The sequence below is a fragment of the Aegilops tauschii genome, chromosome 2, assembly GCF_002575655.3.
Source record: "Aegilops tauschii subsp. strangulata cultivar AL8/78 chromosome 2, Aet v6.0, whole genome shotgun sequence".
Taxonomy (NCBI): domain Eukaryota; kingdom Viridiplantae; phylum Streptophyta; class Magnoliopsida; order Poales; family Poaceae; genus Aegilops; species Aegilops tauschii.
The window spans coordinates 51,705,016-51,716,687 of record NC_053036.3 but is presented as its reverse complement, the minus strand read 5'-3'; the positions used below and the strand labels follow the sequence as shown (position 1 = coordinate 51,716,687).

Here is an 11,672-nt window from a genome sequence, read left to right as displayed (position 1 = left end):
TTAGACATAATAGGATTATGCTTGCCACCTAGGACATATGGTAATGTGTCACACAATAAGTGAGGAGATAACGGTATTGTGTTAATTAAAACAAGCAACAATATTTGCACAAGCTCCAATGTGACAACAAAGTGCACACTTGATATATGTTGCCACCTCGGATTTCACAAATTAACCACAATCTAGTGGAGTAGTTGTATGATGACTTCTTTGGAGATGGCACGGACAATTTTACCAACATGGAAATATAAAAGTTGTTAGGGATTCTCCAATGCCGGCCCTCAAAATAGACATTAGATTTGTTTACGAACTGCTCTGGACTAGTCTGTGGACACTAATGTGGGAGCCGTCCATCCAACCATGTCCCTTAAAGTCTGCCTCTGTTTTTTCTAAGTCCGAAACATTCAAAATAAATACCATATGAAATCTTCGATAATATTCAAATGCAACAGTAGTTCTAATTTGATATTACGATCCAACTTAGTTTTGAGATAAAATAGTCGAAACTTGAATTCAACGGGCACATATGTTGTAGTTGTCCTCTTTAACCGCCCACACATATGCTCAATCAGATCCTCCTTTAGCTGCTCATGAGTTGCTCGATGACAAACTTGTTGGTGCATTTGGACAAACTCATCAAACGTGTCCGGATTCTGACGTGGGAGTTGGATAGGATCACCCATGTTCTCAAACTCCAGACCTCCGGCAGCATCATCACCCTCATCTATCATGTTGTGCATGATCACATAATATGTGATCACCTCTCACAAGGTCTCCAAATCCAATTATTTAGCAAATCCACGAACAACAACAAAACAGGTTTGGAGCACTCCTCAAATGTCCTCTCCATGTCCGTTCTAGCTCCTTCTTGTATATGGGAAAAGTGAATTCTTTTCTAACCAACTGGCTCAAAGATGGTCTTGACCAAGGTTGTCCACGGAGGATAGATACCAACAACTAGATAGTATCCCATATTGTACTCATGCTCATTGACATTCCCTTGTAGAGCCTTTTGGGCAGTTCTTTCATCTCCAGTCCATACAATCAAGAGATCCGAGCATACCTGACCACCCTCTGGCTTCTGAGAGTGTCATGAGCCTTTCAGTGTCTGCAATAGTTGGTTCTCACAAGTACTGAGGTCCAAACACCTCGACCACCGCAATAGAAAATCTGACCATGGCGTCTCCACATGTGCTCACTGACAGCTGGAGCTACTCGTCCCATGAGTCCACGGTCGTGCCATATGCAAGCATATACAATGCAGACGTGCACTTCTGGTAACCAACGAATCCTATTCTTCCTATGACATCCTTTTTCAAGATGAAATACTCATCGCAGCTCCGAACGCCATTGTAGAGGCGATCAAACACATATTTGTGCATTCGAAAGCACAGTCGAAAGTTGTCTGTGGATAGGGCATCGGGGGCAAAGCGTCAAAATCCCTCGTGCCGTGTTCGAAAGCGTCAAATGCCCCCGTGCCCTGATCCGGTTCAGCAGTCGATGACCCTTGATTGATCCCTTGAAATTGAGAACATGTTATCTCGCACGCTCCACGTTTGGAATGAACGACTACATCATCACTGTTTCATCCGCATAATCCTCCACTTTGGAGGAGTGGGGCGACTTAATGTAGTGCTGATAGATGCACTCCATGTCCGAATCCACTGCTTCAAAGGAGGAAGAAAAATTCTCAAAATTTTAGCACGGGCATTTCACCGAACACTTGTCGGGCGTGGTCTCCATCTCACGGATGGCATCTGCTGGGACGGACGGACGAGAGGTGTCAAACATCGGCATATGCAAGTGGTGTGGCGACCTGTTGGAGCGGTGGCATTGTGTAGTCTGGTCGAGTGGTACAACGGCGACGTGACGTCAGAGCGGAAGGAAGTTGACACAGAGAAAGGGGAAAGGATGGAGACGCGGGATCAGGGTGTGGTTTTTGGATGGTCCGGGGGTGCCGGAGTCCTACGTGGCGAGGTCCAGACTCCCGCAAAGCCCCCTGGCTTGCTTCTGTTTTGCCGGATTTCGGGCAGCTGGACTGGTCCGAGAACCGATGCGGGACATCGTTGGATCCTAAAGTGCGTACGGGCCGATCGGTTTGGAGGGTTGCGGGTTATTTGAGGGTCCGCTTTGAAGATGCCCTTATGTACCATTCTGCTCTCGAGTGCATATGCGCTTGGATGAACAGTAAAATGGAAAATACTTTTTTTTTGAAAAAAAATCTGATTTTATTTTATGACAAACATCGTTGAATGTTTCACCCGCATGAAAAGTTTAGTGAAGAAACAACATTCAAAATGCTCTGGAGAGAGATTTTTGCAAGCCTTACATAGCGTTGAATTTGTTTTATTTTTGCTCACACACGCATGAACCTCATTCCATCACAGAAGAACAGTATTCAAGTAGGTGGAAACTAAGCAACTTGCGTTGAGAAAAAAAAAATTCAGGATACATTTTATTTTCGCATTTTGCCATTCGTCCAATGCCGTCCTGGAACAGTGACCAACTTGCGCCTCAAGTTGGTAGGCGCAAGCGTCGCACGGGCTCCCCCTGGCATGACTTTAATGACTGATCACGTGGGCCACAGTCGTCAGGGGATTATGGAGTAAATGCGGCCACAGTCTTTGTTAAAGAGGACTGGGATAGACTAGTTTATTCATTCCCCCGAGCACGTTAAATAGGCCATCCCGCGGTATCCGGCCACTCGTCTCTCCCACCGCCCTTCACACTAAACTCCTCCCCCGTGCGGCGCACACCTGCCCTTCACCACCCTCGAGGCGCACCACGCCCGCTGCGACCTAGAAGGTCAGATCTGTTTCCCTGTGTTCATGCGTGCGTCGATGATCATGCTAGTGTGTGTGTGCGCGGTTTCCTGGTTCTGGATCGTGATGCGCATGTCGCGTTGGCTTAAATCTGCGTTGTGCTGCTTTCCTTGGAGTTTTGATTCGCGTGTGCTACAGCCTAACCCTATCGTCGTTGTTTGGTTCGAGCCGGTGGTGCAGGTGCATTTCGATTTTCCACGCCCACGCAGGTGGTTCGTTGGCGATTCTTTTTTTCCTTTACCTGGTCACGATGCGTAGCCTAGCGTATATGGGGTTTCTCTTTTTTTTTTGCTGCTGGATCGTGAAAGTTCAGGGGTCTCGGGTAGCTTCAGATGTGAAATTCGTGCCCGTTTAGCGTCTGTGCCGTTCGAGTTTGGGATGTGCTCACCCCGTTCATGTTCCGTTCCTGCATTTAGACGTGCACATATCAGATCTGGTGCACGCATGTGTGAATTATGTTTTTTTTTGCTTGCTTTGTTTCGAGTGCTGGCCAAATCCGCATCTACAATTGCTACGTTGTACTGTTTCATGATGGATTAGATTTTAATCAACAATCGGATTCGTATTACCACAGATGGGCAAGGCGAGCAGGGCCAAGAAGGCCAAGGCCCAGGAACACCCGTGCCCAAGATGCGGGCTAAACCTCGTGGAGGCGAAGACCACGCTGGGCCACGACGACATCGCCTGCGCGGCCCACAAGCTGAAGGTGGAGAGGGATGCCGCCCGCAAAAAGAAGAAAGGCCGCGGCGAAGAAGCCGGCGAAGAACTGAATCGGCGTGGACAACCTATGCCCCCCCTCCTCCCCCTCCCCCTCCCCCCTCCTCCCCTAGACCCTGGTCGCGTTCCGGGATGTGACTGATGTCGATTTCGTGTTAATTCGGTTGCTGGACGTTTTGTACCCTTAAACTGCCGTTAAGGAGACGTATTTTGCAGTCACTGCTTTATATATATGTGCGATGGAGTGATATTGGTCTGTGTTGTGGTTGACTGTGCTTCGTGTTCTTGTGTTCTTGCCCCAATCGAACTCGTGCTCTTGTGTTATTTTGTTGGTTCCGTGGTTCTGTCTAATCCCCGTGCTCAACTCCGAATCTTCCCCCAATAGAGTGCCTCGACATGGAGGAGCAGAGCAGGTTCGGTTGTTTTTCCCCCATTGCAATTTCTCGATTACAGATTTAGGGTTACAACGCTCGGATTTTGTGTTCGCAGGTGCAGGGTGAGCCTCGTCCCTGGGGAAACAGCAGATTCAGTTTCGCCTGCACGGTGTGCCGCAGATTTCTCCACGGCGTCGTCACGGCGTGTTCTGGGGCTGACATTGCAGATGGTTCACAGATTTCTGAGCCTGCACTACTCAACCGACCCCAAGGGTCTTCGTCGGAAGTTCAGCAGGCGGGGGCATGGGTGATCCCGTTTGTCTCTGCTGCTTGGACGAGCAGGTAAAGATTATTACTTCTCGCTAATCTGGCTTGTGGTCGTACAACTGTGTTGTTAGTACCGGAGGCATTGCACAAGTTATTACTTCGAACAAATCTTTTGAATTCCCTGCTTTTGTCAATTTTATTCCCACCATGCCTTGGAAATTTAGGGCCTTTGTTAATTGCTGTGTGTGGGTACGCTTGATCCCAAGTTCCCAACAAAAACATCCAGGCGATTCCATAGGCTGTCACGCAGCCTCTGTAAATACTTTTGTGGTGTACATACTTTTCTGTTGTTATAGTCTCTTAATCCCCCCTGCGTTGCTTTGTGTCTTGCACCTTGGCTCTGAATAATGTTGTTGTCTTCATATAGCCTGCTCACCTTATTTATCGTTCCTGTATAAGATTCTTGGTGTTTCAGATGGCCTACCATGCTCTGTCGGAACTGAAACCCGGAGTGAAGAACTGGAATGTCTGCGTTCATGTCTCCCACCTCTGGGAATACCGCGGTGGCACCGACACTGGTCCGGTGCAACATGTAGATATGGTTCTGGTCAATAACAAGGTAAACTTTCATGCACCCTCATGCAGCTGACCATGTCGTCTTGACCATGTTTTGTGCTTATGCAGGGAAATGCTATGTACGCTGAGATAGGAAAGGATGACTTGGAGCATAAAGCTGCGCTATTGGCTGACGGCAACACATACACTCTGACCAGATTCATGGTGTCGCTTGCCACACTATTGTGGAAGCAGTGGCTGACATCCAAGATGGCTTTCTGGAGTTCGTGTACGACCCTATTCCGTTTCTGGACCTCGCAGCCTATGTGGGAGAGAACAAGCGCTTTGTGGGTGATCATTTCTTCCAGTTTAGGCCATCCTTTGTCATCTAACTTTTAGTGTTTGGAACTCATTCACTTTTGTTTCTTTATGTAGATATTGTTGGGTCATAGTGAGTGTCTCTGCTGCTGCATTTCTCTGCATTGCGCGCCAGCCAACTCTGACCACCAAACGCACTATAGTCCTGGAAGACCACTTTTATTTCATTTTCTCTGTTCTTGAGGTTTATATATGGTTCAAACTTCAAACATATTAATTAATCAACTCCATTGAGGTGGCACTGAGAAAATGATTTAAATGCTGGCCTCATGCAAACAGAAGCTGGCTTGCTTCTGGAAAACTTGCTAGTTTCTTGGGGGGAACCTGACCTGTCTGTGGGTTTGTCCGTGTTTATTTCAGATGGTCCTCTCTGTAGTGCCCCTGTTTTCTACTATGTATGGGGCATTTAACTCTGGGCCGGAATCATTGTTGACTAGTAATAGTAAAACTTTGGAACTGTAATTCTACTTGTGTGCTAGTTGTCGTAACAAACAAGCACATTCGTTTAGTTACCGGTACTATATTTGGTTGAATGAGCTCTTCTTTCCCCCTAAATCTAGTTCTTCATTTATAGCCCTCAGCATCATGAATCTGAATTGTTTAATTGCACTGTTTCCAGGTGCATCAGTTACTTAAGTTCATTGCAAAATTTTCAAAACATCCAAATGGCAAGGTGAGAGGTTCTTTATTATTCATGACCTGTGTATATTGTTTCTCTATTCCTCTCTCATTTTCTCTTTATTCAGGTATTGCTATGGAAAATGGGAATTTCACGGGTTCTTAATAAGTTGCTAAAGAACTGCAGCAACGCATCTTACTTGGAAGATAAAGCGATCTCTGAAAGAGGAGCCTACAGAAGTGACCAACTTATGCTCAAATGGAGGATTCCCTTATTCAGATGTCCCGCATCTATCTTCAGTGCCCAGCCATCTGGCAAAGAGCAGACTGCTATTGAAGAGTAAGCTCAACTATCTACTTCAGAACTACTTCATCATTTACATTTGAAAACTAATTATATTAACTCAAAGTAGGTCCTCAGAGAATGCTAGCGTTGAGGAGTGCTCTTCTATCATGCATCACCTCTTGGTCTTATGCCAGGTAAAAGAACTTTCGTGTTATCTATGATAAGATGGTTGTCGGATCGGCAACGTTTACTTCTCTATTTGATTCTCAAGCTTAGCTCACTACTTCTGTAGTGAAGCCAGGATGTGGTCTGTGTTTTGTTGTGGTTTCTTTAGTTTTACTACTCTGAAAGATTGATATCAAGCTTTTGTAATGAAATACTATCAAGTGTTCCCTACTCCAGAAGCCATTTATGAGTTGAAACTGCCCTGTGCAGTTAGTTCCTTTTTTTTGGTTTCAATAGTAGTCCTAGTTAAAAGGGTCAACAACATGTTGGTGTCATGTGTCTGAGATCATACATTGGAAGTTCATACTGTCGGAGGTGGAAAACCTAAAGGAGTAGCTGAAGTTTGAAAATGGTTTATTAAATACATGAGAAGGCTATGCTGAGAATGAGGACACGGAAGGATAATAATGTTTCTTCAGCTGTTACTTTCTTTTTCTTCTTCCTTTGACAGGGTTGTGTTGCTAATTAGATTTAAGAAACTGAATTCCAAAATTTTGTGTGCAACCATTTTAAAATACCCCAGATCCCCAAGTACACATGAATTATGTCATAGTTAAATTAATTAACATATTACCGAGCCCCTCATTCTAGTTTTTGAAGCAAGAGGATTTTCTTGTAGAGTTCTATTAGGATTGTTATGCTATAAAATTTACTCATTGAGTTAACAGAGCATATGTTCAGTTTGTTACTTGTGATTAAGTTGCTAATATGACACTTGTCTGAATTTCTTAATCATGTCAAGCTGGACAACATGCAATGCCAATATTTTGCATGAGAGAGGACTGATATTGTAAACTGGATAGTATGAGGCTATGAGCTGACAATTAAACTCCTAGAATTCAATAACCACAGTGCTAACTGCTAAGTTATTTCATAACATTCATGTCAGTATCTTCGCTTGTCCTGTGGGTATATTTGGTCAGCTATGCACTAAGGATCTTCAACATCAATATTTGCAAACTTTTCCCCACCTCATGCGTGGTACTTTCTCCTAGTTTAGTTGGCACATGTCCATTTTTTCCCCGTACTTCATTTCTGAATTGTTGAGCTGTTTGTAGACAGAGAATCCATTCTTCTCTCGTGTTTTTTGTTTTAATCAGTGGCTCTTCTGCTTACTTCTTTGCGGCCTTTTCAGGCTCTCCCTATATTCCTTGACAGGATTTTCAATCCTGTTCTTGCAATTATATTGTCAGTGACATTTGTTCTTGCCTTTGGGGAGGTAATGCATCTTATGTCCAAGCATTTATATTTCTGTTACCGGCCCATAGATTATCTGATTGATCATCACATTTCGACAATCAGGTTATACCTCAAGCAATATGTACCAGGTATGGGCTGGCAGTGGGTGCTAGCTTTGTTTGGCTCGTACGCATCGTCATGTTCATTGCCTATCCTATTGCTTACCCTATTGGGAAGGTAAATCAGCAAAGTCACATTACTCAATAGAAAAGTGTTAATTTGTACTGTATCATAATCGTTTGAAGCTTATCCAGTGGCCTAGATTTTGAATTCCAATGAATTAGACTATTATTATGAGGCCTGGGCTCACTGCTCTTTGGTGCCATTGTTGATGGACAAGGTCATGAAGTGATATTTTGGTTACACTTCTCTAATTAGGAGATTTTGGTAACATGCGTGCAAGTGCTTTCTTGTTTCTATTCTTATTTAGCCCTGCCCATCATAGCTGGTATTTGGGTTATCATAGATATCCATTACTGCTTTGCTTTCCATTTCAGCGACCTTGTTGGTTTGTATATGCTGAGCTAACACAAATTTTAGATCTCTTCCGAACGAACATGTAGTTCTATTTATTTATTCGCTGTTGTATGTTGGGACTTGAACTACTGCTGCCGGATGTCTCGAGAAAGAAAAAATAATTACTGGAAATTGTAGGTATGGCTCATGTCTAGTAAAGCTAGCCTCTACTAGACTAGCTCGTTAATCAAAGATGGTTAAGTTTCCAAACCATAGACATGTGTTGTCAGTTGATGAACGGGATCACATCATTAGGAGAATGATGTGATGGACAAGACCCATCCCTTAGCTTAGCATAATGATCGTTCAGTTTTATTGCTATAGCTTTCTTCATGTCATATACATATTCCTTTGACTATGAGATTATGCAACTCCCGGATACCGGTGGAATGCCTTGTGTGCTATCAAATGTCACAAGGTAACTGGGTGATTATAAAGATGCTCTACAGGTATCTCCGAAGGTGTTTGTTGGGTTGGCATAGATCGAGATTAGGATTTGTCACTCCGAGTATCGGAGAGGTATCTCTGGGCCCTCTCAGTAATGCACATCATAATAAGCCTTGCAAGCAATGTGACTAATGAGTTAGTTACGGGATGATGCATTATGGAACGAGTAAAGAGACTTGCCGGTAACGAGATTGAACTAGGTATGAAGATACCAACGACCGAATCTAGATTGCATGTTGAGGTTATCCATTCCCATGCACGTTGCATGATGAGGTGCCATGCTTACATGTTGAGAGAAATAAGTTAGTGAAGGCTAGCTATTTACACAAAGAAGATATGTTTTTTAATGCATTTTATCTAATTTGTTGGATCATTGAGTGCTGATCTCAAATCATATATTTCAATTGTGTCATGAGATACACTTTGGTTATGCCTTTATAGGGACACTCTCGAATCATATAGGTGCTTAGTTTTTGGTCAACCTTGACTTCGTCACTATCCTTTCAATGGACTGACTCTCTCTCTCTCTCTCTCCCCCCCTCCCTCCCCTCCCTTAGGGCCAACCCAGGCCATACCCCCCAGCTTGTGTAGTTTTGTTATATTATTAGCACATAATTAGACATGAATGATGGGAGTTCTACCTAATCTTTGAGTGAATGGACCCTCCTACATGGGCTAGCCCCTCCTATACTTCTTATCAAGCTCCGCCACTGTCTGCCTCCCTCCCTCCCTCCCTTGCCCTCTCTCTCTCTCTCTCTCTCTCTCTCTCTCTCTCTCTCACACACACACACACACACAGACACACACGCACTAATCAAATTAGATTACTGCGTCTATTTGAAACCGTAAAACATGTCAATTTTGCATGAAGTCAAGCTTTGTAAAATAACACAAATTTGAAGATAAATATGAGCACCAACAGTAACAAACAAAATATAATATTGGTTTAGTACTGTCAATGTTTTAATATTTTTTCTGGAAACTTAGCCAATAAATATATCTTAAATTTTAGAGGGAGGGATGGGGGGGGGATATCATGAAGGGGCACATACATACTTCCAAGACAAGGAGTTGAATGGTTACCTACTCACTCAATTCCAAATTATTTGAAGTTCTTGCTCAGTCATAAGTCAATCTTCTTTAGACTTGACCAAATTTATAGCAATACATGTCATCATCTACAACAACAAATTGGTTTCATTTGTCATAAAGTGCATTTTTATAACATACATTTGATGTTGTATAGATTACTCCCATGATCGAGTTTAAAGGGCCAGAGGCCCACACATGCTAATTGAGATTTCTAAGTCTGGTTTCATTTATGGAGCTAGTGAGAGTTGCACCCTGCTCTATTTTTCTCGTCCTCTCCTTTAAAGCAACAATAATAAAGTTAATGCAACTTTATTATAGTTGCCGCTTTATATTTGTGTTGAATTAGAGGAGAGAGAAAACAAGGTACAAGAGAAGTGGGTTGTCGATATAGAGAAATCTACAACACATGCTCCAGTAATCATTGTGAAAGATTAAGGTAGGTCACGTATTAGTGTCATTGAAACTGCTCCATGTACGACATCCGTGGTTCGATTTCTGTATGACAAATCAATCCAGCGGCCCTTGCGTCTACAGTCTGAACCTTATACGGCTCGATTTAAGCTGCCGTACAGAAAATCGAATGAATGTTACACCCTCCGTATGTCTTATATTTAGGTATGGAGGGGTATATAGCATGGTTCTGTCATAGAGTATAATCGTATAGCTAACTAGTACTCCCTTCATTCCGAGACAACTAGTAATATGGAGCTAAGGGAGTGGCAGTAGACTATAAATGACGCGACAACGAAGTACTAGTGATTATATGTGTCATGCTCTGTTCCGTTGTTGGTCCTGTGTGCTGAATTTAATGCACCGCTACATGCATGCTTGAGTCTAGTACTACCTCTTAATTGGTCATGAGAGCACTTGGCGGGAGTTTGAATAATTAATGAATTTAATAAGAACATTGCATGCATGCCTAATTTCATTTCTACCTACGTGCCCCTCTTGGAGAACTGGTCCTCCAACCGACTAGTTATCATATATTATGTTTTGGCGAGCTCACCAAGACGAACATGGTAAACATAATAAGGCTACTCTCGGTATCATGCATATGATACTAATGTATAGTATTATCTTCATAGTGTATAGTATCATATGTATAGTATCATATATTACTATCATAGATGATTTTATTTATTGCCATGCATGACACATAATAACATAGCATTTATTATGATACATTATCTATCTATGTTACTCTAACCCTCTCTCTCCTTTAATTATGTGTCACATCAGAATGTTTGTTATTTCCGAGTGCATGATACCGGCTAAGATACCACCTCTATGGCTAGCCTAAGACACTTCCAATGTATTGACTCTTAACTCGGAAAAAGTGGGGAATGGAATCAGATCGGGGGGGGGGGGGGGGGGGGGGATTTTGGAGCAGGCAAGCCTACTTTATACGATTCGATGAATGGAGCGGCGACATCGGGGAGATGCTCGCTCGTGCCATTGGCGTTGAACGATGATCGGAGGCCTCCTCGTGCCCTCCGCCATGCGCAGTTCACGAACTGTACGCCGTCCAACCCTATGTGTCCGATTGTGAGAGTCAGCACACGAGTAAAAGTTTGCACAAATGGATGCTCGCGAGGTTGAGATTTTTTACATTCTTAATTAAACCGGTGTCTATCCTATATTGAAATATTTGATCGATCGTGAGGTACAAACCATTTGGTAGAGTTGTCAACAACACATTAGGTACTGGGAGTAGTATACTAGAGAAAAGTGAGTTATTTAGTACAGTTGATTGTGTAATCAATATAAGAGTGAAGAGCCAAAACATAGTTATGAGAATAGGAGCAAAAAATCACGTGGTTGAGACAAACCTTATTCCACCAAACACATATTTTCTAGGATATAATACAACTCGATATCAAATAGTGCAGAAATAAATGGGGGTGTTTAGCACCATAATCTTTTTAATTTTTAGGGAGTTTTGTACCATCATCTCGTGAATAAGCTCGAAAGCATATACGCGCTCGGCTAAACAAACCGCGCGCACAGATAACCAGAAACGAAATAGAATGTTCTTCTAAGAAACACAAAATAGAATGCTCTCCGATAGTACCATGCATGTCCCACTTCTCTGTAGAGAAAAATATTGATTAGAACGGTTAATATATTGGACGACCT

At 43.1% G+C, this 11,672-nt stretch overlaps 1 protein-coding gene across 2 annotated transcripts; it reads left to right on the top strand.

Moving 5' to 3' along the window:
• Positions 1-3,583: 3,583 nt before the first annotated feature.
• LOC141041945 (uncharacterized) lies at positions 3,584-7,872 on the top strand. 2 transcript variants are annotated; one of them, XM_073509521.1, is made up of 10 exons: positions 3,584-3,952; positions 4,029-4,255; positions 4,656-4,799; positions 4,865-5,082; positions 5,171-5,628; positions 5,733-5,786; positions 5,860-6,071; positions 6,145-6,211; positions 7,378-7,461; positions 7,545-7,872. In XM_073509521.1, the coding sequence occupies exons 2-5, from the start codon at positions 4,217-4,219 to the stop codon at positions 5,328-5,330; spliced, it is 561 nt and encodes a 186-aa protein (XP_073365622.1). In that variant the 5' UTR covers positions 3,584-3,952; positions 4,029-4,216; the 3' UTR covers positions 5,331-5,628; positions 5,733-5,786; positions 5,860-6,071; positions 6,145-6,211; positions 7,378-7,461; positions 7,545-7,872. The 2 variants fall into 2 exon arrangements, with proteins under 2 accessions (XP_073365622.1, XP_073365623.1); XM_073509522.1 differs by lacking the exon at positions 5,171-5,628 and having other exon boundaries at positions 3,588-3,952.
• The last annotated feature ends 3,800 nt before the right edge of the window (positions 7,873-11,672 follow it).